We start from the raw sequence: 26,872 nt of genomic DNA on the forward strand, positions 1-26,872 counted from the left end.
GTATCTACCGCACTGTAGAGGAGCCGCTAGCCACCTGTGGAGGAGCACAGCTGAGGAGCTGGGTTTTACTTAATTTTAAATAATTTACCATTGAAAATGGCCACCTGTGGCTAGTGGGTACTGTATTAGACATCGTCATGCTGAAGTTTTTGTTCTGAGTACCTGGAAGGATGAAGTTGCTATTTGTTGAAATGGAGAAGAGTTTGTAAGAGTCAGGTTTGGGAGGAAGGAGGAGGAGTTTGGTTTGGGACGTGGGAAATCTGTGACGTCCATGAGATGGCCGAGTGGAGAGGTCGAGCCTCAGCTCGTAGATGGTGTTAAAGGTGTGAGTGTGAACAGGAAAGAGGTCGGGGGACTGAAGGTGGGCGTGCTCCAGTGCTGAGAAGCGGGGAGGAAGACGAGATCCTGCAAAGAAAGTTGGAAACTGCAGCTAGCAAGGCAGGAGAAGCTAAAACCAGCTGGAGTGGAATCCTGGAAATACGAACAAAGTCATCAGCTGTGAATGAAGAGGGAGAGTTGTTGCTGGTGGTTTGGAAATAGAAGCTGGGGATTTGTTGTTCAGGAGAGACGGGGTGTGAGCAGAGCAGGGAAATGTTTGTTTGGGCTCTTTAAAAATTTAGCATATTCAAGGAAGAGGGGATGACATGCAAATCCTAAGAAAGAGGCTTGTGCACAGGGCCAGATGCTAAATCATCATCTTCATCGTCATCGTCATCTTCATAGCAATGGCTGCCACCCTGTGGGAGCCAAGTACTGTTGCATGTTAACTCATTGGAGCCTCACATCAGCCCTGTGAAGTACAGTCTAAAGGCAGAGAATGAGCGGACAGGAGGGTCAGACAGAGGGTATCAGGGTGCTGCACTAGGAAATGTGTCCCTCAGGTCACCCCCCCACTGTCGGTGTCCCCTGTTGTGCCCTAGTTCAGATAGGAAGCATGTCAACTTTCACCCTCCTGCACCTCCTGAAGATTACATTTGACTTGACATTTGGGTTTTCAGAGAGACCCGGGGTTCCTGGAATTGGTCTGATTGTTACTTAGGTCAGTGTTTCCTAAACTGGTGTAAGGATGTGTCTTATGAAAAATGGGTTCTGTATTCAAGGATCCTGGCTGGCAGTGGGAATTGATATTAACAGCGTGGTTGGTTGTGAATGCCTACCGTGCTTCCCCGAAAATGAGACCTAGCCAGACAATCAGCTCTAATGCGTCTTTTGGAACAAAAATTAATGTAGACTTGGTATTATATTACATTATATTAATCTCATTTCATATTATATTATCTTATATGAGACCTGGTATATATTATAGTAAAATAAGACTAAGTCTTATATTAATTTTTGCTCCAAAAGATGCATTAGAGCTGATGGTCTGGCTAGGCATTATTTTCGGGGAAACACGGTATTACAAACCTGTCACTGAGGTTCCTGTTTTTGGTATTTTCCTTCCAGATTGCAGATTTGAAAGCAGCCAGGCTGCTTGCTTCTGAAATCACCTCCAAAGGAGCATCTCTGTATGACTTGCTGGGCAAGGAGGTAGAGTTGAGGGTAAGCAGTGCTCACATAATTGAATTCCTCACCTTCACGATTTTCAAGGTTTTCTTTTTCAATTCTCTTTATCCCTGTCCTTGATTAAATGAGGTGATGTATGGGAAAGTACTATATGGTGTTAGCTGCTATTCCTGCTTCTAGTGGGCACGGGTTGGTTTTTAACACCTTTGCCTTCTAGTTCAGGAATGGCAAATATGGGGCATGTTGTTGAAACTTTCTTCCTTGTGCCCATGATAGACTTTATCCATCAGGATGCTTTTCCCCGGAGAACAGAGCCTCAGCTTTCTTCTCAACAAAATGCTCTTCTGACCCCTGGTTCCCAAACCTCGTTGCCCGGTGGAATCACTGCCGATGCCTGGCTTCCATTCTGAGGCCATTGGTATGGAATGTGACTTGGGCACTGGGCATTTTAAAAGTCTCCTGTGTGATTCGCATGCACAGCGAAGTTTGGCACCAGCAATCTCGGCAGTCACTACCAGTCAATTGAAGTTAGTGTTAACAGTTGAAATTTATTTGCAGTCCTGTTCTAGCTAGTATCGTTCAAGGAGTATGCTCCATCCACTGTGTTTAAGGAGCTTTTTAAGAGTGTAGTTCTGGAGGAGTCCCATAGAGCTCCTGTAGAGCTTTCAAATCACCTGAGGTCCGCGTTGTCCCCCATACGAGGTCTGACAGTTAAGTTCTCGAACTTGCCACCATGCGCGTACATTGGCAGCACTGTACAAACAACTCGGTCAAGTTTCATACCCTTGGTATATCAGTGTCTCACAGCTGTGTGTGTCGATGTTTGGCAGTGTCTTGCTGAGTGGCATTCATTATTGTTGCATGTTTCTGTGTGCCATCACGAGACTGAGCTTGAATTAGAGCAACGAACAAACATTAAATTTCTTGTTAAACTTGGCAAGAGTGGAAGTGAAATCAGGGACATGTTAGTCCAAATTTATGGGGATTATGCCATGAAGAAAACGGCAGTGTATACATGGATTAAACGTTTTTCTGAGGGGAGAGTATGTGTCACTGATGAAGAGAGGTCAGGGCAGCCAGTAACGAGCAGTACTGATGAAAACATTGCAAAAATTCATTGAATTGTGTGTCCAAATCGTCGGCTGGCTATGAGAAGCATAGCAGAACAAGTAAACATCGATAAAGAAACAGTTAGGAAAATCTTAACTGAAAATCTTGGCATGAAAAAGGTGTGTGCAGAATGGTCCTGAAGGAGCTCTTGCATCACGACAATGTACCAGCTCACATGGCACTGTCTGTGAGGAAGTTTTTACCAATAAACAATTAACTGTATTGGAACACCCTTCCTACTCACCTGATCTGGCCCCCGATGACTTCTTTCTTTACCCGAACATAAAGGAAATATTGAAAGGAAGACATTTTAATGACAACGGTAATACGACAACGACAGCTCTGATGGCCATTCTAGAAAAAGACTTCCAAAATTGCTTTGAAGGGTGGGCTAGGTGCTAGCATCAGTGCATGGCTTCCCAAGGGGAGTACTTTGAAGGTGACCATAGTGATAGTCAGCAATGAGGTGTGTAGCAATTTTTCTAGGAAGTTTGCGAACTTAATTGTCAGACCTTGTACTAGTGAATCAGAATGTCTGGGGGTGAGAGCCAGGCATCCAGTTCTTAAATATGTCCAGGTGATTCCAGTGTGCAGCAGAGTTTGGGACCCACTGGTTTAAGAAGAAATGGAGCATTATTTAATTCTCACCTGTAAAGATTTGTGGCATTTGAAGCATACATGCTCTCATCTAATGTTTTGTTTGTTTGTTAAGATTTTTTTTTTATTGGGGGAAGGGGAACAGAACTTTATTGGGGAACAATGTGTACTTCCAGGACTTTTTTTCCAAGTCAAGTTGTTGTCCTTTCAGTCTTAGTTGTGGAGGGCGCAGCTCAGCTCCAGGTCCAGCTGCTGTTGATAGTTGCAGGGGGCGCGGCCCACCATCCCTTGCGGGACTCGAGGAATTAGAACTGGCAACCTTGTGGTTGAGAGCCCAGTGGCCCATGTGGGAATCGAACCGGCAGCCTTCGGAGTTAGGAGCATGGAGCTCTAACAGCCTGAGCCACTGGGTTGGCCCCTCATCTAATGTTTTTAAGTAAAGTACATTTAATTCATTCCGTACGCATCAGGTGTGTCAGCCATGACCACTCTCTCTCTGTCTTGCCTGTGTTCTGGCATTGCTATTACAGTGTAATGTTTTTTTCCCTCCCATTTTTCATTTCTTCCCCAGGAACAGACTGGAAGTGGGGTACTTGGGTGCAGGTCACCATTCCTGCTCTTGATGTATTGACCTAGTGATTGCCACCTGCTGAAATGTAGTTGGCAGAACAAAACGGCCACTAACGTGTAATAGCCAATTTAGATAACTAATGAGGCAACTCCAGGCTTTCCATGTTTTCTTTTTATAGTGCAGTAGTGCATATATCTACACCTGTTCCTAACAGACCTAGAGACAAGAGCTGCTTATTTGCTGTTTGCCAGTGGATTGGTAGCTTCATTGTGAGACTTCACCAGCATTCCACTGGGGACACTTTTAGCACCATCCTATAATGAATTGACGAAACAATCAGTGGCTGAACTGTTGCCATAGAAGCCGTGAGACCCTGAATATAGTGCTCCTCAAATTCTGTGTACAGTCATGATCTGAGGAAAATCCCTTACCCAGTATTTGTTTTTCATATACTCAGCAAACATTCATTGAGGACCAACACAGGCAAGGCACCGAGCTCTATGTCCTTGAGTGAGTCATAATCCCTTCCCTTGATAGTTTTCTGCCAGAGGGGAGACAAGGTACACCGTGGAGTAAAGGAAGCACAAGACAGGATTTGATAAAGTGATCCAGGAACCTCATGACTGCATTTATGTTAAAATCCCATGTCTCAGAACTGGGCAGTACTGATGATATAATAGGCACAAATGCCTCCCTCGATTGGTTCATGGTTTAATGGTAAGGGCAGGGCCAAGGTGACTCTTCTCATTGGTTTCAGTTGTCAATGATAGGCAAATTAGAGGGACTTAAGCATAATAAAGATTGTAGAGGCTGGCAGGGGGTTCAGACAGCAAGCTGAGCAGCACTTGGTTTGGGGGTCACTTGAACAGAATATAGGTAAAGAAGCAAATTTAGGAGAAAAGATGAGGGACGGTAAGTTCAGTTTTGCACATGGTGTTATGGGGACTTGGGGCCCATAACTGAAAAGCAGGCCTTGAGCACTGGAGAGAGGCCAGGTTGGCAGTAAGACTATAGAAGACATTTGGAGAAGGTGGTGATGGAAGTGTTTTTGCATCAGGGATCCACAGTGTAATGAAGCTTTTAAGAACCAGTCCATATCCCGTATCTAGATCTGGGAATTGGTTTTGAGAATTCTTCCAAAAATATATATAATTTCATTTCATTGTTTTCTATAGGAACTGAGAACAGAAGCAATTGCCAGACCTTTGGAAATAAATGAGACTGAAAAAGTGATGAGAATTGCAATAAAAGATATTTTGGTAAGATTACTTTGCTTTTATTTAATGTTTTTGTGCCTAGACCTCGAAAATATTGATTTCTTGCCTCTGTAAGATAGAACAAGCTAGGCCTAGTAACAAAGAAGGCATATGATAGTGGGGAGGTGAAAAATTTAGAGAACATTCTAAAATACCTAGGTCACTCACTACTATTATTTTTCCCCTTGTTAGAAATATGAACATGTTGTTTATGAAATATGAATATGTTTCATGTTAAAAATCGGTCAATTTAATAGTTTAATAATTCTCTTAAAATTTTCAATAATTTTAGTATATGATACTCTATTTTATGGACTCCTCACACTTTATTTATAACCAATTCCTCATTGCTGGGCATTTAAATGGTTTCTAGGTTTTCTTAATTCTAAACAGCACTGTAATAAATAGAATGATCACCATCCTTTACTACGCACCCATGATCAATTATTATTTGTCCGTCTTATGTAAAGCATTCATTGGGGAGGCAGACAATGACAGGGACTCTAGACTCAGACTGGGTTTGAATCCCACCATGTGATCTGAGGCAAGATACTTAACCTCTCTGTGCCTCAACTTTTCTCATCTGTAAAATGGGGAGAATGGCAGTGCCCACCACCTAGGGTCCTTTGACAATGTGTGTCATACATAGTCTCTGGCACATAGTAGGTATTCAGTCATTATTAGGGTTCATTTTATTCAGTAGACATAGGCAGGGGAGGCTTATGTAAATTAGGAGTAGGCATAAAACAAGAATATGCTGAAAGCTGTACAAATTCTAAGCTTGACAGGTTTTTATAATTCCCTGTCATAAAATGGCAATGCTCCCTGGGCAACCCAGTACAGGGAGCCAGACCATCAGCAGGGTGAGAAGGGTGGGGCAGCCAAGATGGGAGTTTGGTTACGTGTAGGTAGATTGATCAGATAAGTAAATATGTTAAAGATAACGGAGGCCAAGTTTCTCACTGAAAGACAAGGGAGAAATATGAAAAGGGAAAAAATTAGAATGAACCCTGAAATTGGTGTTGGTTAAGTGCATGGATTTCAAGTTAGGTAGATAGATAGATAGATATAGTAATTTTGTTATACTGTATGTATGTGTAGGGCATGTATGTCTGTACATAAATATATGTCATTTTTGTACATATATGTGGACATTTATATACATGTCAGTATTTGTGTACACACATATGTACATGCATACCCACATGCGCATTCATACATTTCTTAATTCTGAGCACACCTAACTCTCAGATTTTGGCTTGTAAATGCCATTTTTTACTAAAAGTAACCAGGGCTGTTGGGGAGAAATGGCTGATTCCAAAGCTGAGACAGGAAAGTATAAGATTTTGTTGTGCCAGAAAACAAAGAAGTGCTCCGAGAGAGACAGGGATCTGTCAAAGGGGCACAGAAACCAGCTTGCGTGGGCTGCCCCTGGGACAAATTAAGCACCTGAGACAATTTAGGCACCAAAATAAATAAATAATAGTAATGGATTATAGACCATTGAATGAAATAGGAGACCCTGAGTTCTCAGTAATATAAAAAGTAAATGAGTACTTTGACAGCTGATGAAGAGCAGGTTTTTCACATAGTTTCAAAGTAGCTTCCCACAAAATACTATTAATTACAAAGGGGAAAAGAATAACTTCACATGAGAAGCCTGACAGACACCCCCTTAATCAAATGATCTGGTGATCAAAGTGAACATTACCAGTAATGGAACAAATCAAAATAACACACACCTGATAGGATACAGTTATATCTGTGCTAGTCCTGCTAAAGTTTCATAATCTGAAGGTAATCAGACAAAGGAAAATTGGGGACATCCTGTAAATTACCTGGCCCATTCACTTCAGTAGTGAAAAGGTCATAAAAGTCCAGGAAAGGCTCAGAAGCCATTCCAGACTGAAGGAAGCTCCAGACTGAAGGAAGCTAAGGAGACATAACAACTGAATGCCAAGGGTGATTCCCATCTGCCGTTAGGACTCCTGGGGACAAATGGGGCAACTTGAGTGGATCTGAGGATTAGATGGTAGCAGTGCATCAGTGTTCTTTCTCGGTTTTGATGATTATATTGTGGTTATGTAAGAAAGTCCTTATTCATAAGAAATACACACTAGAATATCTAGATGTGGTGGGACATCAGGTCAGTAACTCACTAACCTAGGTCAGGAAAAAATGCTTTGTATTCTCCAGCTGTTTATAAGTTTGTGGTTGTTTCTAAATTTAAAAAAAAATTAATGATAATATTTTTGTGCTTTTCATTGTTCAGGCTGAATCAACTTAATATGGCATGAATGTGCCTTTAACACTAAGTATATATCAAAAATAGAACAGCCAGATGAGGGCACAGTTCATTACTTGGTGAACACCCTTTAAGATAATCATTTCAAAAGAGAACAAAAGCAAAAATAAACAAATGGGACTGCATCAAACTAAAAAGCTTTAGCACCACAAAGGAAACCATCAACAAAACAAAAAGGCAGCCTACTGAATGGGAGAAGATATTTGCAAATGATATATCTGATAAGGGGTTAATGTCCAAAAAATATAAAGAACTCGTAAAGCTCAATATCAAAAAACAAACAATCTAATTAAAAAATGGGCAGAGGACCTGAAAAGACATTTCTCCAAAGAGGACATACAGATGGCCAACAGACACAAGAAAAGATGGTTACCAGTAAGCGTCAGGGAAATGCAAATCACCACCACAGTGAGATATCACCCCACATATATCAGAATGGCCATCATCAATAAATCAACAGACAAGTGTTAGTGAGGATGTGGAGAAAAGGGAACCCTCGTGCAATGCTGGTGGAATTGTCAATTGGTGCAGCCACTGTGGAAAACAGTATGGAGGTCCCTCAAAAAATTAAAACTAGAATTCCACTTCTGGGTATTTATGCAAAGAAATTGAAAACAGTAATTTGAAAAGATATATGCACCCCTGTATTCCTTGCAGCATTATTTACAACAGCCAAGATATGGAAGCAACCAAGGTATTCATTCATTGATAGATGAATGGATAAAGAAGATGTGGTACATACATAAAATGGAATATTATTCAGCCATAAAAAAGAATGAAATCTTGCCATTTGCAACAACATGGATGGACCTAGAGGGTATTACACTAAGTGAAATAAGCCAGACAGAGAAAGACAAATACCATGTGATTGCACTTATATGTGGGATCTAAACAAAGTAAGGGAACAAAGAAAACAAATTCACAGATACAGAAAACAAACTGATGGCTGCCAGATGGGAAGGGGTTAGGAGGATGGACGAAAAAGGTGAAAGGGATTAAGAAGTACAAATTGCTAGTTATAAAAACAGTCATAAGGACGTAAAGTACAGCATGGGGAATATAGTCAATAATATTGTAACTATGAATGGTGCCAGATGAGTATTAGGCTTAGCGTGGTGATCACTTTGTAAGGTATATAAATGTGTCTCATCACTGTGTTGTACACCTAAAACTGATATAATATTGTATGTCAACTATAATTGAAAAAATAAATTTTAAAAATGTATATAAGCTTAAAAAAAAAGATCTTTCCATTGTTGGAAAATATCCATGATATTTGGTAATTCTAAAAACAAAAACAACATGGATCCTTAAAAGAGGTTATGAAATATAGGCCATTTATTTCAGAAAACTAGGGAAATTGTGTGTTTCACATTGATCACATTTCTTTTTTGAGGTACAGATACCTTTTAAAAAGTCATTTTTATTTTTGAAGTCAGATAAATTCACTAGGTTTTAATATGATTTTGATTCAGAGAAATAGTTGCCATCAACTTGAGTGGTTTGTTCAGAAAGGAGACCCACTTTGTCTTCCTGTGAGAGTGAACTCACATCTCTGCTGGTGTTTTTACAGCACTTCCAGCAAATGGATGGTTAGTGATATGATGATTTCCATGAAAGCATGTTGGAAATGGTTAGTTGTCTTAGTCCAAAAAAAATTAAACCATAAATTCATTGTCAATAAAAGTAGTTGCTTCCAAGTACACAATGTCTCAGAGTCGTGGAGAGTGTCTGATCTCCTTAGGGGACTTCTTTGTGTACTACATAGGATTTCAGAAAGCTGCAGGTAAACCGTCAATAAACTATTATGTTGCATTACACATGGGCAAAGTACCGCACCTTGGCCATCAGAAGCTTAAAGTAGGATCGGAGAGCCGGAACTTGGGGAGGCAGTTCCACACTCAGCTGCTTATGTTCCAGACATTCCTAATGCAGGAGATTGTAACTCTGAGCCACAGGCCCCGACCTGACCAGCTTCCCAGACAACACAAGTGTCAGGACACTGTGTTTACTTGGACTACCCCTGCTTCAGGTGAGCTTGCTCTCATGAGAGGACAGGGAGGCCTGTGGTTTTCATCAGGGATCTCTCTTCCCCTTCACTTTCTTGCTCAGCCCCTCTTGCCCCAGGGCCTCTGTCTGTCCCACTGCTGCCCAGGTGCCATTCCAGAAGCTGGTTGACACTGTGTGAGGGAGCCACTTTCTCTTTGACTTCACAGAGTGGTTTCTCTGTTTATTGTAGTCTGTAGTGGAGGTTCAGTGGCCAGGGAGAAAGAAAAGGAACCTCTTCTCTCAATCCCGGGAGGCAGTGGGTTAGGGCTGGGACCAGCTAATGTTTCTTTTTGTCCCCTCCTAAATAAAGCCATACTTGTGTGTGTATATACGTATTCTATAAGTCAGGTATTTGTAACTATGAGAGTAGCCTGAATAATATGTAAATAAAGGCAGACCCACAGTTCAGAGTGATATGTAACCAGTCTAAACAAGTGAGCTGGCCAGGTCTAGGCTCTCTCCACTCTGATTAGGACCCTGTTCTTTCCATCTTTATTTGTTTCCCTGGGCAGAGACACCCTTGTCTCATGAAACAAACAAAGTAACAATTGTGTCTGGGTCTATTGTGACGTTCTCCACTCCCCTCGCGCCCCCAAAATAGTTGGTTAAATGAGTGATGACTGGGGAGGGTTTGTCTGTTTGCTTACATTTGTTTTTGTTTAGCATGATGGTGCTGTGCCTGCGGAGTTGAGAAATTCCTCTCCTCCAAGAGTCAGGTTAGGGGTCCTTACTGGGACATTGTCTCATTCATTTCCTATTAAACGCAGGCACAGGTTCAGAAGACTAAAGACCTGCTTAATAACGTGGCCTCTGACGAAGCTAATTTAGAAGCCAAAATTGAAAAGAGGAAATTAGAACTGGAAAGAAACCGGAAGCGGCTCCAGACTCTGCAGAGTGTCAGGTAGGTATGAACACCTGAAGAAAAGCTGTCTTTGAAAGTTCGGACAGACTGAAGGAATATATTGTCAGTGGTTCCAACCCTTCAAGCAGCGGAAGAAGCCTTGTGTAAGGCTCTCTCTACTTCAGAATGTCTGTGTGTTGCTCCTTCTAACAAGCACACAGCTAAACTCATTCTTTTTACTGCTTTCAGTGTGTCTGGAAAACTGCTTAATTCTTGAACCCCCCGCCCCCCTAAGCTTTTATAGCTTGGAACATAAGGCAAAGTAAGTAAATCCAGATGGTGAACGTTATATAAGGCTTGGTCTCCTAAGATCTGTGCCTTGCCATAAATTAAGTGGAAACAGAAACATACTCCCATTTCTTAGTTTAAGTAGATCTAGACTTTTCTAATTCCTCATCAGTAATTCATTTTCCTTCTGACTTTCCCTCACTGCAAGTACCTTTTCCAGGGAAAATGGGTGGATGACAGTGGTGCAAAGCACCTTCTAGGTCACAGGAGCCTTTCAAGCACATTCCTCATATTTTCTTGGAGTGTGTACCTCCCTCCCTCCCTCCGTATCTCCCTCCTTCTCTTTCTCCCTTTTTCCCTCCCTCTCATTTAGTACCCTCCTTCCCGTGCTCTGTTTTTTTATTGTTCTTTCTCCTTTTTTTCAATCTCTCTTTATTTTTCTCTCTTTACTCCTTCCCGTGCCCAGCTGCTGCATCTGCTCTTTAGAGATACTGGTGACTGGTCCCCACTGGCTCCTGTCTTGGGAAGGCAGCAGAAGGTACCCAGGGAGCTTCAAAGGCTTCCTCCCAGCCTAGGGCAGGGCCACGCTCCTTCTGCCTCTGCAATCAGGGCCACCAGTTAGATTGGTCTCGTTAAAAAGTTCTGCCTTTCAAGCATGAATTCATTTTTGTTAAGCCTCACATCTTTTTAATAGAAAGGTCTCTGTGTTTCACTTTAGTCGAAAGGATTATTATTTTTAGGTTATCTTTTTATATTAAAAGAACAGAGTTTTCCCTTTAAGATTAATAAGAGAAAAAAGTAATTCAGCAAACCGGTTGAAACAGGTTTTTATGTTACAGTTTTTATTTTAAATTTTATATTATTAAAAACTTAGCTTGTATTTGTAGCAACCTATATTTCCCTTTTTAGGAGACTGATTAAATTTTGTAACATCCAAAAGCAGAGTATGATGCCCAAATAAGACAATGCATACGTTTAATTTATTGAGTTTGAGAGATGTGTATAATATATGGTAATTCTTTAAATCTTTATTGAAATCTATGGCATATTGAGTGAGAAAAATGACTGTGGAACTTCATGTAAGCTAGCATACTGTTTGTTAAAAATGCATTCTTATATGTATCTATGCCTAGGAAAGTCTGAAAGATGTAGTCAAATGTTAAATACCTGGTGATGGGATATGAGCTAGTTTTAAAAAAACTAGCATTTATTTTAAATCCCGTATACCTGGTGATGGGATTGTGAGTAATTTCTACTTTATTCTTCATACTTTAAGGATTATTTCAAGTTTTTACAAAAATCACATCTTTTTAATTAAAAAAAAAAAAAAAAAAGCATGTTCATTTTGGGGAAGGGAAAAGAAAAGGGGAAATTTAGATTTAATCAGAAGAGTGAAGCACCTTCTCCAGTTCAAGGCTTTCCAAAGAAGACCGTGGTGGAATCTGAAACTCGGAATACCAATTTCAAACTACTGTATATTGATTAATCTTTCATTTTTTATTTCATTTGGTCATTCTAGGCCAGCCTTCATGGATGAATATGAGAAGATTGAGGAAGAATTGCAAAAGCAGTATGACATTTATCTAGAAAAATTTAGAAATCTGGCTTATCTGGAACAACAACTCGAGGATCATCACAGGATGGAACAAGAGAGGTTTGAGGTAAGTGCTTATCCTGTTCTTCTGTACAGACCATCCCTCATTGTGTTATTTTGTACTTGCTGACATGTCAGTTTGTAAATATTATTGTGAAGAAAATATCACTGAATGTTTGTTATTAGTTTATCAGACTAATATTTGATAATTCATTTATCCTCAGAGTTTGGTCAGTTAGGACTACAGACAGGGCTGACATGTGACCTGTACAGTTGCACAGGACTTTGAGTTTAGAAGAGCCCGTGATTGCTTTCATGTTCTGCTGACACCATCTTCAAATTCTTAATAATTTTTAAGTGCACTTCATTTTACACTGAGTCCCACAAATTATGTAACTGGTCTTGAGTACAGATTTAAAAACATGCTTGGTCAGTTCACTTAATTGAATCACCCAAACTAGCTTATCAGAGACTGTTTTATAAAGCAGTTTATTGGTTATTCTGAGAAATACATATGACCCAGAACCTGACTAGCTGTCTTACAGGTTCCCTTCTATATTCATGGTGCAATTTGTCTACAATCTCTGTTTCTCACACTCTCTCTGAAAGCTTTTGGTATAAAGGTTATGCGAAGCCTTCTTACAAATGTGGGCGTTTGAATTAGGTAAAGCTATTTTGCTGACCAGGAGGAGGGCTGGCTGGGGGTAACTGTCGCGTTCATCCGGACCGTTTATCTTGGCGAGGAGCCCGTTGCTGTATGGCAGAGGCAGGAATGGGGTACAGAGCAGGCACGTTTGAAGGGCAGTGGAAAGAGCCTGGAGTTAGGACATTTTAAACACTGGGTGCCTGGGAAAGAACAATAAAGGGCCAGTGAAAAATAAACTGACCATTGTGTACTATTGTCTGGGGCCACCCCTGGGTCCAGACAACATACTGAAGAACATGCCTCGGGCTGCATGTTTTTCCTTCAACAAGTATTTACCCTCTTTTTCTCCTGTGGTCACACCTACTCTCTCTGCTTCTAACACCTGGTCCCTCAAAATGTCTCATGTATGAAACATAGTGCTTTCTTTTTAATATTTAGAATAATACCAAAAATGAAAAGGCTGATTTCCTCTCCCATTTTCTGTTTTGACAATAATCAGGGCCACATTTTGTAACCTAACTGAATCCTCTAGGAATTAAAACTAGCATTTATTTCTTTTCCCATCCTGACCAGTCCCACCATTTAGCATCTTTCAGGTCTGGAATTGTGCAGGGCAGAAAAACAGTAAAATTCATGCATTATTTTAAAAGCAAGAGGCCTGTATGGCCCATAGTTGTTGCATCTGTTCCTGTGTCAGCATCTCATGCAGGCACACAGGATGGGCGTTTTATCGTGTCACTCAGGCCAGTGTGTCCTCTCTGGGAACCTCCCTTTCCATAGGGCTACTGGGGTGATTACAGACAGAAAAGGTGTTAAGTTTTCCCAACTTAGTAGTTGCTCAGGCAGTGTTAGTTCTCTTTCCTGTCTTTTTGTTTAGATCTCTCCTGGCTCTGTATCACAAACTTAGCAGTTCTTACTCAAATGGTCAGGGGTCATGTCTTCTGAATCTTATTTTTTCTGTTCTATAGGAAGCTGAAAATACTCTCCGACTAATGCAGAACAAGCTGAAGGAAGAAGAAAAGCGATTGCTCAAGAGTGGAAGTAAGTCTACACTGTTTAGATAGACGTGTTTATTCTGGAGTAGCATTTTTAGCCTTAAAAATTGATACGTATATTTTATTTATTTTCAAAAGGCAATTTTCTCACAGCTTTTATATCACATACCATCTTAATTCACTCAAGAGCTCAAGAGACTGGTTTAAATTACATAACATTTAAAGCACATTTGGTTTTCATGCCAATTAAAACAGTGTTTTCCCCTGTTTAAATGACAGTAGTTTGAATTAAATGTAATGTATAATTATATAAGAAAATTTGGTCTTGGAAGCCTGTAGAGTTCCTTATTTTAGGGAGGACTGATGGAAAACAAGCATCATGATGCAATACAAGTGAATATAGGTCATTTGCTTAAATGACCCCCCCCCCACACACACACACCCATCTTTTTTTTTTTTAAGATTTTATTGGGGAAGGGGAGCAGGACTTTATTGGGGAACAGTGTGTACTTCCAGGACTTTTTTCCAAGTCAAGTTGTTGTCCTTTCAGTCTTAGTTGTGGAGAGCACACACAGCTCAGCTCCAGGTCCAGTTGCCGTTGCTAGTTGCAGGGGGTGCAGCCCACCATCCTTTCCAGGAGTCGAACCGGCAACCTTGTGGTTGAGAGGACGCGCTCCAACCAACTGAGCCATTCGGGAGCTTAGCGACAGCTCAGCTCAAGGTGCTGTGTTCAATTTTAGTTGCAGGGGACGCTGCCCACCATCCCTTGCGGGAGTTGAACCGGCAACCTTGTGGTTGAGAGCCCACTGGCCCATGTGGGAATTGAACCAGCAGCCCGGAGTTAGGAGCATGGAGCTCTAACCGCCTGAGCCACCGGGCTGGCCACTATACACCCATCTTCACCAAGGCTGTCACCTAGAGAAACGAGGGCTACCCACGTATAAGACCTAGATCTGGAAAGGAATGTTCTCCATGACTGGTTAGCTCACTTCATCCGTGAACCTCACCAAGGTGTCAAGTCATCCTCAGGAGCTGTGTCAGGACATGATCTTCCTGCTGAGTTCCCAGCTTTGTCTTGGAGAGTTGCATCTCTTCTTGCTTATTGCTCTTTTTTCATGATGATCATGTCTTATTCTCTCATGCTTGAGGGTGTTATACTTGGAATATCAGGTGTGCGCTCACTCTCCTGCTCTGCTTTCTATCGCTCTTCCCTTTGTACAGCTCTCCTTTTGTACTTGGTCTATGCCTCTCTCTCCTGAATCTCAGGAAATTCTGGAAGGAGAGTAGGGACTGCTGGGAAATCCTCTAGGGATAAGTTTAGGAAATTCCAAGGGCCTCTCTAGCCAAAGCAGCCCCTCATTTTGATGATTCTAGATCGTCCAGGAGAGCCTGAAGCTGCCCTTAGTGATAAGCCTGTGTGGAGTCTGTCCCCTCCAGGGAGACCTGGCACAGATAAGAGCTCTGGTTCATTGGCTGCATCCTGCTCTGCCCCCAGGCCAGCACCTTAAGACCTTTTTCACTGATCTTGCTTTATTCTTCTGAATTCAGACTTTCATTTTGTGATCCATAGGTCTGGGATCTCTTGAAGTACAAAGATTCTTATGAGCCTGTGTGATTTAGTGTTTTCAGAAGAATTTCCAGTTTAAACCAACTTAATGAAAGATAGCACTTAATTAGCTTTGGTTGGGCAAAGAAGTTAGGAAAATATGATAGCTAATGAAATAGAGCATCTTTTCATGTGCTTATTGCTATTTGTATCTCTTCTTTGAAGAGCTATCTATTCACATCCTTTGCACATTTTTAAATTTGGTTATTTGTCTTTTTATTATTGAATTATAAGAGTTCTTTATATATTCTAGTATCCAGAATGTATATTTTGTAAGTGATTTGTAATTTGCAAATAATTTCCCTCATTGTCTGGGCTGTTTTCACTTTTTTGATGATGTCCTTTGCTGTACAGAGTTTTATTGAAGTTCAATTTGTCAATGGTTTCTTTCGTTGCTTGCACTTTTAGTGTCATATCTACGTAAGAAATGACTGCCTAATTGAAGGTCACCAAGATTTACTGCTATGTTTTCTTCTAGGAGTTTTATAGTTCTAACTCTTACATGTTGGTCTCTGATCCATTTAGGGTTAATTTTTGTATATGATGTGAGGTAAGGATTCATTCTTTTGCGTGTGGCTATCCACTTATCCCAACACTATTAGTTGGAAGGACTATTCTTTCCCCATTGACTTATACCAGCACTGTTGTCCACTGTACTTAGTTTTAACATGTCACTAATAACTCGGTGGTTTCAGTGTCAGCATGTGTTAGCTTTAGTTTGCCTGCTCAGTCCTCAGTCTGTTGCCTTGTTGTCAGAAGAAATCATATTGAGCCTGAGATATCTGTAGTAATTTTATTTTAAAATTCATGATACCATTTGATTTATGTTGCATTGTGTATGGATTTAATGTCATAATTTTCCTGGGTGAAGTGAAAAGTGAACTAAGCTGAACATTGATTTCCTTTTCCAGTCATTCACTTATGTTAAGGTTTAATCACATTTTCTGTAAGGGCTTTTGTAAAGTAGTAGTTTTCAGATCAATTGTGTTGAAGGCTTGCAGGATGCTGTTACTGACACTTTCTCTGGCGCTCAGGTTTACCCCTCTGTGTTGTGGAGCACAGCTCTTCTCTCCAGGGCTGAAGAAAGCAGGAAACTTTCCCTCAGTGCTCAGCTAGACACAGCTGCCATTTCATCACCCTTTTAGAGCAGTGGCTAAGCAAAGCCTTTCCATAGACGAACACTGACTATACTTCCAAACTGAATCATGAGTCAGTGATCAGAGCAGCAACTGCAAACCCCTCCAGCCCATCCTTAAAACCCATGTCTCTCCCTGGGCGCAGAGTAATCGGGCTGGGTGATGAAAGCTTTTTCTCCCCACTGTGGAAACTCTCCTTCTGTAGGTTTCCATTAGGAAATGTTCAACCTGCACAAAACTCCAGAAAAGTTTTTAAGAAATTAATGTAAAAGTCTATGGCATTGAGAATGACCTTTCTTTATTTATCTTTATAATGGAATTTTCTGCTGAGCACGTTTTCCCTGCCAGTCACTAGGTTGCCATCTTCTCAGGCCAGCCCAACTCAGGCCATTCCTAGCCTGGTCTCCTTGCCTCCAGTCTTGTTTTGGTGCAGTCGCTGACCTTTTCAGTGGCGTCTGCTTCATCTTTGTTATCCTCAAGGAGCTTGAGTTCTGGTAACACAGCCTCCGACTGAGCAGAGAATGTATTTTTTCTCCTCAACTAACCAAGAACTCCTAGCTACCTTGAGAACTGACTATTCAGTTGTTTAGTTTCACATACTGGAATAGTGTTTCTATCTAATATATCTGACCCACTTTTTTCTTGCTTTGGAAAATCGTTTTAAAAAAAACAAACCAGCCTATTGTCTGCATTAACCCTTCACTAAGTATCTGTCAGCAAATCCTGATAGTCCATGAAATCTAATGCATCAAAAACAAAGTTGAGGGCTGGCCCAGTGGCTCAGGCGGTTCGGTTCCCACATGGGCCAGTGGGCTCTCCGCCACAGGGTTGCCGGTTCGACTCCTCGAGTTCTGCAAGGGATGGTGGGCTCCGCCCCCTGCAACTAAGCTTGAACATGGCACCTTGAGCTGAGCTGCCACTGAGCTCCCCGATGGCTCAGTTGGTTGGAGCGCGTCCTCTCAACCAAAAGGTTGCCGGTTCGACTCCCACAAGGGATGGTGGGCTGCGCCCCCTGCAACTAACAACGGCAACTGGACCTGGAGCTGAGCTGCGCCCTCCACAACTAAGACTGAAAGGACAACAACTTTACTTGGAAAACATCCTGGAAGTACACACTGTTCCCCAATAAAGTCCTGTTCCCCTTCCCCAATAAAAAAATCTTTAAAAAAAAGAAAAAAGAGGGGCCGGCCCGGTGGCTCAGGCGGTTAGAGCTCCGTGCTCCTAAGTCTGAAGGCTGCCGGTTCGGTTCCCACATGGGCCAGTGGGCTCTCAACCACAAGGTTGCCGGTTCAACTCCCGCAAGGGATTGTGGGCTGTGCCCCCTGCAACTAGTAACGGCAACTGGACCTGGAGCTGAGCTGTGCCCTCCACAACTAAGATTGAAAGGACAACAACTTGAAGCTGAACAGCACCCTCTACAACTAAGATTGAAAGGACAACAATTTGACTTGGAAAAAAAAAGTCCTGGAAGTACACACTGTTCCCCAATAAAGTCCTGTTCCCCTTCCCCAATAAAATCTTTAAAAAAAAAAGAAAAATCAAAAAAAAGAAAGGCCGAGAAGTGCAGATGACTTGCACAAAAGCCTTACTAGACAGTGATTGCTTTAGAAGTAATGATGGAGCCCTGCCCCCTTTTCTTTTGGTTCTCTGTGCTCCTGCCAGGTAATGATGGCTCGGACATTGACATCCAGGAGGAGGATGAATCTGACAGTGAACTGGAGGAGAGACAGCTGTCCAAGCCAAGGACAGCCGTGGAGGTGCTCATGCAAGGTACCATGTCTTCTTTTGCTTGCCCTCCTCCCTGTGCCCGTCACAGAACAGGCTGCCTGTGACAGCCAAGATTGGGTAAGGGCTGCTTGGTATCAAGGCCTATAAGCACAGGCTGAGTGGCTCTGCCCCAGGGTTTATCTTGCCTTGTTGTTTATCAGTATTCGGCTCTTAAACTGCTCAGTGGTCATCTCTGCCACTACTACTCTGACCTGTGGTCCCAAGAAAGGCTGATTCTGATTTGTGGCGTGGTGTTTCTCGCAAAGGCCGCAGGAACACACTGCCTCTCAGTGCAGTTTCGTCTGCCCTTTTTGGGTCCAAATGCTCTCAGTGTAGTTACATTTCTTACGGTCAGAGAATTAATGCACAAAGAAGGGACTTATGCCTGTGTAAAATGTTCTTCTAATTTCTACTTTCTCACTACAACAGATTCAAGCAATAAAATATATGGAGCAAATGTGGGTGCTCCCCTGGAATCTTCCTCATGTCCCACTCCCCACCCTGGTGGGGTCATGGCTAGTGGCCTAAGGGTGTGTCCTTCCAAATTGCCTTCTCTCTCTCTTTCTCTCTCTTCTCTCTTGTCTCTTGTCTCTTCTCTCTTCTCTCTTCTCCCTTCTCCCTTCTCCCTTCTCCCTTCTCCCTTCTCCCTTCTCCCTTCTCTCTTCTCTCTTTTCTCTCACAGAAAGATCACCTGAGACATTTTTTAACCTGAGTGGGACCAGACTATATGTATGGTTCTGCAATCCGCTTTTTAAAAAAATATGTATTGGAACTCTTCCCATGTCAGTAAAACACAGACCTGCTCCATTCTTTTTGACAGCTGCACAGTATTCCATCGTATGGCTACACCTGTAATTTACTGGGGCGTTCCCGTGTTGATAGAGATTTAAGTTATTTCTACTCTTTTTCTTACATGTGCATCTTACTACCTATCTCCAAGTGTTTCTGTAGGTTGTATCATTAAAAGTGGAATTCTTAGGCCAAAGGTTATATAAATTTTAATTGTGATGGCTACTACTAAATTTGCCTTTAGAAACATTTCTTATCTACTACTTGTTAATTTTTGGAGCACAGTTGCATTTTTATATACATAATAAATTAAAGTGATAAATTGTCTTCCCTTCATCATTTTATATTAACTTTTGTTGTTGTTAATTGCTTTCTTTTATTCTAGGCCTAGCTGTCTTTATTACATTGTGCATTTTTCATAGGATAGCTAGATGCTCTGATTTCCTTTTTCTTCCTTTTATTTTTTTAACAGCTTCATGACATCAATAGTAGTTAGAGGTTATGACTCCCATTCTACACATGGGAGCCAAGGCTCTAAAAAGGTATGTGATTGGCTTGGTAGAACCTAGTGAGGCACTGATGCTCCTAAATTCTGCTGCTGACCACTCACTGCTCAAGTGAAGCAGTACAAGATTTGCATTTCATCTGACCAAGGGGAAGGTTTGGAAGGTTTGGAAGGTTTGTCCTGAGTGAGCTGCTCTCTGAGCTGCCCTCTGAGGTTGGCCCTGGGGTCATGGGTGTTCCTTCTCAGCCTTCGGGGGTGAGTGCAGCACTCTGCCTCCACCCAGTGAAGGACGCCTTCTGTGTTTGTAGAAGTCACTTCTAGACATCAACTTCCCAAGGAGTGGAGAATCACCCAGATAATGATGGTGTTTTGAAAGATAACTAATAGTGATACTTCAACTTTTTTCCTTTTGAAGCTCAGGCATAGATCCAAGTACAGGTGACACTGGTCCATAAAGGGAGAAAATATATCTTTTTTCAACAGATAGCATACCTGTTCTACTGAGTATAAACTAGTAATGAGGCTCAGTGATTTTTCCCTAAAACGTGTAAATGACGCATCTTTATTTTTCTGATTTATGACTTGTTTACATTTTACTGCCATTTTCCTTTTTTTGTTGTGGAAATGCAGAAAATCTATTAACCGTTTGTTGACAATTCTGATTAGTTGGATGCTGCTTGAGTAAATTTTTTATGATTCTTCTTTTTCCCAATTTTCTAAAGGCAAGCAAATCTTCAGTGCCATTTCACACCTTATTTTACAAGGTTTCTGCAATTTCTTCATGCTTTTATTCCTCCCAGGAAGACCTGGCAAACGCATCGTGGGCACAATGCAAGGCGCAGACTCCGATGATGATGTGAGTCCTGACCAGCCCCCTTAAGCAGTTGTGTTCTTTCTGGTCTGGAATTGGCCTCATAGACTTGGTTAGCCAGGAGCTAAGCACGTCTTTCAGACTTAGCTTGAAGTGTGGCTTCTCAACCCTGCCAGTTACTGGATATGTGGCAGAGTTTGGTCTCCCAAGGAGCTGGACTCTTTTCTTTGCTTGTTGATGGCTCATTTCTTTTCTTTTCAAATGAACCTGCTTGCCCTACTTTTTTTTTTCCTTCTCATGTTCTTTCCATTCTCGCTTTCCAAAGATGGAAGCAGTACCAGCTCTGTTAGGTAAATGCAAGACTTCCAGCTCCAAGAAGCAGGTTGGTTTTCTTTTTCATTTCATCCGTGTGTGTGTGTGTACCCACTCAGGGCTAGCAGAGAGCCTTCCCCAAGAGTGATGCCCCTGTTTCCTGGGCAAAAAGCCACTCAAAATGGGTCCCATAGTGAATGGTGAAATTACCTAAAGGTCCCTGTGCTAAGGAGGAGGAACGAGCACTGAGTCAAAAGACAAGAATGGTTATGGTTGGCGAGTTATCTGGCCCTTGAACCGTAACCAGGAAAGAAAGGGATGCTGCTGAGTGCCCAGGGTCAAGACCAGCCCTCTCTTCACCTCTATTCTGGGGAGGGAACATGAAAGGGAGGCCTTCCTGAGACCAGCACCTTGGAGAGGCTGGGCAAGAGGCACCTTGAACACTAGTGAGTGGATAACTGACCGGGAAATGAATCAACATGGGAAGACAAGGGGCCCAGCTGGTGGAGCTGCACCATCCGTCCCTCTGGGCCTGCCTTCTTTGTTTTAGTCCCTGGCGGTGCTGTGAGTCCCAAGAGACTGACACAGATCCTAGACCTTCCCATCAGGTGGAAAGCAGCATGTGTCTGGAGTGTGGCACTAGTGGCTGCACAGAGAACATCGGCCTCATGTTCTTGTAAAAACAATCCATTAATTTAGTACCAGCAGTATGTACTGTCACAGAAATTCACAGGAGGGAGCGGTCACTCAGGTTTGCTGGACAAGATGCACAGGGAAGGTAGAGTCTTGAATACACAGAAAACGGTCTTTAGAGAAGCAGAGACACCACCTCAGAAGTTCTTAACAAGGTAGGGGTTGGCTGGTTCAACGGCTTCTATCTACCCATCTTACCATCCAAGACAGAAATAGGGAGAATCTGGTGTGGCAGCTGGTGATGCCCGGAGAGCACTGTCTGGCCTCTTTTCTTATGATTTGCTTGATCATTTTTATAGCTTTCTGCTTTTCAGAACAGATGCTTTATTGTGGCTTAAATCTCTTCTGTGCCTGTTGTCGCTTGTTTATTTCAGAGACACTGTTTCCACGTCCCCCCACCTATGCATGGGGTTTGTCCTTCACATGTTCACTCAGTCACTTGACAGACACTTGCTGAAGGCCTGTGATGTGCCTGGTGTTGTTATGGGTTGTGGGAAATATAGCAGTGAACAGAAACCAGGCTTCATGAAGCTTCCAGTCCCGCAGTAGTGAAGCAGATCCATCAGGGCTCATAGTGGTAAGAAGAAAAATAGAGCAGGTTTGGAAACAGAGTGACAAGGATGAGGGATGCTTCCTGATTGGTCAGAGAAGGTCTCTTTGATAAGGTGACATTTGGGCAGAGGCCTGAATGCACGGAGGGGCGTGGTGCTGGGGAGGGGCACCCTGGTCACAGGGAACATGGTTTCTGCATTTGAAGACCAGAGGTGGCGGGCGTGACTGGGATGGAGTGAACTAGAGGAACGAGCGGCAGGAGAGGGAGCAGGGGCTGTGCAGGGCTCTGCAGGATGTGACAAGGATGCGGCCTTTTCTCTGAGTGCGGTGGGAAATGCTGGAGAGTCCTTAGCCCAGCACTGCCAAGAGCTGACTCACATTTATGAGAGCCCACTCAGGAGGCCTTGGTAATAGTCTAGTTCAGAGGCGATGGTGGCGGTGGCTTAGCCGCGGGTGATGGAGCGGAGCTGTGGGGAGGTCAGATTCTGAACATGTTTCTAAGCTAAGAACCATCAGGTTTTGTTAATTGGACACGGGGTGTTAAAGAGAATGAAGGATGCCTAGACTGTGGCATAACTGGCTGAAAGCCCAGTTTTCATTTCCTGAGCTGGGGTGGACCTGAGGGAGGAGGGGCTTGGCGAGCAGGTTGAGAATTTGGTTTGGGGGATTCTAAGTGTGAGTTGCCTGTTAGATGTGCGCATGGCTGGTGCTGAGGAGCCAGTTGAAATTCAAGTCTGGAGGTCAAAGGTCAGGTCTGAGGTGGAGATTGAGTTGGGGGCGATGTCCATTAGGTGGTCAGTAAGTGCAAGGATACATGTGATTGCTTGGGGAGAGAGAGAAGAAAAAGAAGAGAGAAGGTCCAACGCTTCGAACTGCCCTCCATGATGGAGGTCAGGGAGATGAAGAGGGTGGGGCAAGTGAGACAGAAGCCGCTGGAGTGAGGTGGGGCAAGTACCCAGACAGAAGGGCGGATGCCAGGGAAGGAGGAGCCCATAGGTCAACAGGAGGACGGAGAACTACCCATTGGATTTGAATCCACTGAGTGTATCCACTGCTTGACAAGAGCAGTTTAGGGGGATTGGAGTGAGAGCCTGACTGTGCTACAGAGGCGTGAGAGGGGAACAAGCGGGGATGGTGACTTCAAAACTCATTCAAGGAGTTTGCTTGTGAGAGGAGTAGAAAACGGGGCAGAGTAGCTGGAGAGGAAGGTAGGATTAGGTTTTAGGGTTTTTTGGGTTTTTTTTAAGAAGAAGGAAATTGCAGCATGTATGTATGGTGGTGGGAATGATTTAGATAGAGTGACCGACTATCCTGGTTTACCCGGGACACCCATTTCCTGTGTGGCTTTCCATCTCCAGTCTGGCCAAAGCCGAAGTAAGCCCCCTGTCCCTCTCTCAAGTCCCCACCGTCCTTGCTGTCCACCAGTGGGTCTCTGGGCCACCAGGAGCAAAGCAGCGTCCAGTGAGCCTCGATGCAGGTCCAGTGGTGGGAAAGCCAGCCCCTGCAGCACAACCTTGGATTGCATGTTGGTGTTTGAAGATTACTGGTAAAGGATACATTGATCTATGTATTCCAGCCAGCAATAGCTAGACGTTGGTTCATTCATATGCCCCCACAGCCTGACTGCTTCTCTGCCAAGCTCTTCCTTCACATGGAGGTGTTGCTAGTTTTTGATCTACTAGTAAAAAAAAAGTGAAGTAGAGTCTCGCCAACAAGGTGTCCTGAACAAGATGGGACCCTCAGTTGTATTTGCTGTCTTTTTCCTGTAGGAAGACTCAGAAGACAGTGAGATTGGCATGGAAGATGATGAAGAAGATGACGATGATTTGGAAGATGAGAGCATTGCTCTCTCACCAGCGAAGCCCAGTCGAAGGGTCCAGAAACCCGAGCCCCTGGATGACAGTGACAATGACTTCTGACCTTCTTGCCACGGGAGCAGGCAGATTAAAACCCTCAGATTTGTAGGTAAACGGGAACTTAGAAGGTTAGGAAGGAAACATATTTTATTCCCTAAGCCAGCTGGACTTTTTGTTAATGAAGCAATACCTGTTTTTGCTTTAGCTTCCTATGTGTTTTACTCCATGAAGCTTAACAAGAACCAGAGTGAACCCCAAAGATGATTTTTTTTTTTTTTGCCTTGTTTATCTCCTGATACTTGGAAAATGCATGTGTTCTTAGTCATTCACATCCACAGGACAAAAACTTGAGAGGAAGTAAGTTTCTATGTAAGTCTTGGCTATTGTTGTCACACATTTCCTCTAAGAATCAGAGGGACAGATCTGGGGCTGGGACTGGGTACAAGGACTCATTTTAGGAATCTAGGTGAATGTCTGACTATTAATCTCTTGTACAATTTATAAGCTTTTAATTCTAGCCTTTTTTCATTTTATAGTCTTATTTTCTTCTGCATGCTCACAATACCAAGCTTTAAATGTATTTTACTAAAATTTTCTGAATGAAAGTTAGCTAAATTAGATGAAAAGCAACGTTCCTTGAAAATCAGGCAACAGAGAGATGCTGCAGATTGTAACTACTCCACTTTATATCAGAAAGCTGACATTCCTTTTTAGGAAAGCAAATTAAGGAGAAGTGTTAGTACAGATTCGTGTTTCTTACTTAAAAAAATAAACCAGAATTGAATTAGGTAGAGTAGCACTAGAATTTTCCTGTTGTGAAATGAGAAATGACAGATAGGTAGCGTTGTTTTGTTTTTTTAACATGGAAAGCACAAAACAGTTTTCATTTATTTTTCAATTATAAAGTCAGAAGACTTCTGAAGTTACTTACCTCTTAATAAATGTACTTAATACAATATTTTTATATTAAATAAGTTTTACTTGAAACTATTTTGTTTATTTGCATCAATAACATAAATACTCAAAAAAAGTTCACAGGGTAATATGATGATACATATAAATTTTAGGAGACTATGTGACAATTACTTTTATCGTCTTTGCTTTTTTTCCCTTTATTTTCCTAAATTTTATATATGAGATTACCCCCTTTTTTAAACATTCAGCATTCAGTTAATTCACCATTAATTTGAGATGTGCCATCTTTGAAATGATAAGCTAGACGGGAAATAGGTGTGTTGGGAACCATGCTACTTACCTCAGATGCCATGACTTCTAAGGTGCTCAGATGCCATGGCTTCTAAGGTGCAAAAGAGTCACTACATCTTCTTGGATGTTATAGCTTTGGTTTACCCGAGTCCGACCTGACTTATATTTTGAAAAAAACTAAAAGTGTACATCTGTTTTCCTTATGTGCTGCTTTCTTCTAATGGGGATTAGCATGGAAGTCTGACCCAAGCTACAGATGACATGCCCACATGGCGGTAGCAGCTGTAATGGGCAATTCCTGTTTCACCTGCTTCCTGGCCATCTGCCACCCCTTAGTTAACTGACTGTGCAGAGCCTCACCATGGTACGGCACTTCCTTCCGTCAGCAGCTTTTGTCAACAAAGGGGCTTCACGTACTTGAGCATAGTTAGTAGTGTATTTTTGTCACTGTAATGGCTCCAGGAGTCAAATACGTGCAAGTGTTGTATGATGTGGTGTCATTTGGTTTTCGCCAAACAGCAGAGCAGACGCCGGCCCCAAAGAAAATTGTGTGATTAAGTCAATGAAAAACAAACATTGCTGACAGTTTCTTTTTACTGTGTAATCAAAGACTATTAAAATGCTTTAAAATATCTGTATTGACAGAAAACATAAAAGAAGTTTTTAAGTCCTCAAGTGTTATTGGTGGTAGCCATCAAGAACAAAGTCTAAGGACTTCCAGTTAGCTATCTGAAGAACTGGTTTCCATTTTAGTTGGGGTAAGAAGAAAAAATAAATGCAAGATCTCTTTCCTTCGCATTTTAAACTATAGTATGCGTGTCAAACTGAAGGGAAAGTGTGTCTCTTTAGGTTAGCAACGTGCTATATAAATATCACAGCTGTTAGATTGGCCCAGGGGAATCTCAGGTGCTAGAATCCAGGACTGGTTGAGTTGGAAGGGAACTAAGGTTCTACCTCCTACTCAGAACAAAAGTCCTTTAAATAAGGATGTGACTGGAGCAGGAAGACAAAGGTTTCAAGAAGAAACGTCATTAGGGAAAAATGGAACTGATGAAATAACCAACGTGTCTATGAGAAATAGTGTTTAGATTTTACACTTCTGTTGGACAGTTTGGAAAGAATTAAGCAATAGTGACATAGAAAGTTAAGTGAATTTAAAAAATAATGCAACTGTTATTTGTAGACAACAATTATATAGGAAGAAAATGGCTTAGCAATTATCAGGACTAATAAAGTTGTAAGATAAACACTAAATAATGATTTAACCAAAAAATCATGCTATAACTATGTTGGAAGGATGGAGAAACAAAAAGTGGGGATATAAGGTGATGTATGTAACAAATGCTATTTCCCATAATAGAAAGTCAATATATACTCTCTAAAATGGTAAAGCAAGAAATAGTGTATGTAGGATATTTAGTTTTGAGAGTAGGGATATTCAAAAAGGGGAGGAATGGGATGGGAGACTGCTGTTTTCCCTTGTAAGCCTATACTCTGGCTTTTTAAATTATGTATATTACTATGTTTGTTGCTTTGATGAATATGAATTTTTAAAATGATAAATATACAGACAGGAAAGAGGTAGGGCTGGAGATTTAGGTTTGAGAACATTTGCATATCAGATTCCTCAGGGGAGAACATGTGGGATGAGAAGAGAGCTAAGGGTGGAAACCTGAGTAACACCTGTGTCTGAGGGGAAAAGTCCACACAGGGCTAGAAGAAAGAGGCTGGGAAAGTATTTTTTCAAGTGACTATATTTTGTTTTAATAATTAGGAAAAAATATTTTCAATTTTTCAAAAAGTGTTGAAGAAGAGTGGTAAGGAGAAGGTAGGAGAACTGGAAGGTTGTAATGTTATGGAAGCCAAGGCAGGGGAGAATAT

The 26,872-nt window shown here is 42.0% G+C and overlaps 1 protein-coding gene across 2 annotated transcripts in view; it reads left to right on the plus strand.

The window, feature by feature from the left end:
• The window catches only part of CLUAP1 (clusterin associated protein 1), a 32,170-nt gene extending 7,429 nt beyond the window's left edge, over positions 1-24,741 (plus strand). Inside the window, exons 5-13 of one of the 2 annotated variants that reach the window (XM_033101383.1) lie at positions 1,447-1,542; positions 4,960-5,043; positions 10,162-10,295; positions 12,043-12,184; positions 13,732-13,804; positions 18,163-18,270; positions 20,362-20,417; positions 20,698-20,754; positions 23,699-24,741. In XM_033101383.1, the coding sequence (XP_032957274.1) occupies positions 1,447-1,542; positions 4,960-5,043; positions 10,162-10,295; positions 12,043-12,184; positions 13,732-13,804; positions 18,163-18,270; positions 20,362-20,417; positions 20,698-20,754; positions 23,699-23,848 (900 nt within the window). In that variant the 3' untranslated portion in view covers positions 23,849-24,741. The remainder of the gene's footprint in view (positions 1-1,446; positions 1,543-4,959; positions 5,044-10,161; positions 10,296-12,042; positions 12,185-13,731; positions 13,805-18,162; positions 18,271-20,361; positions 20,418-20,697; positions 20,755-23,698) is intronic. The other variant, XM_033101384.1, reaches the window with a different exon arrangement.
• The last annotated feature ends 2,131 nt before the right edge of the window (positions 24,742-26,872 follow it).

Source organism: Rhinolophus ferrumequinum (genome assembly GCF_004115265.2).
Source record: "Rhinolophus ferrumequinum isolate MPI-CBG mRhiFer1 chromosome 15 unlocalized genomic scaffold, mRhiFer1_v1.p scaffold_54_arrow_ctg1_1, whole genome shotgun sequence".
NCBI lineage: Eukaryota > Metazoa > Chordata > Mammalia > Chiroptera > Rhinolophidae > Rhinolophus > Rhinolophus ferrumequinum.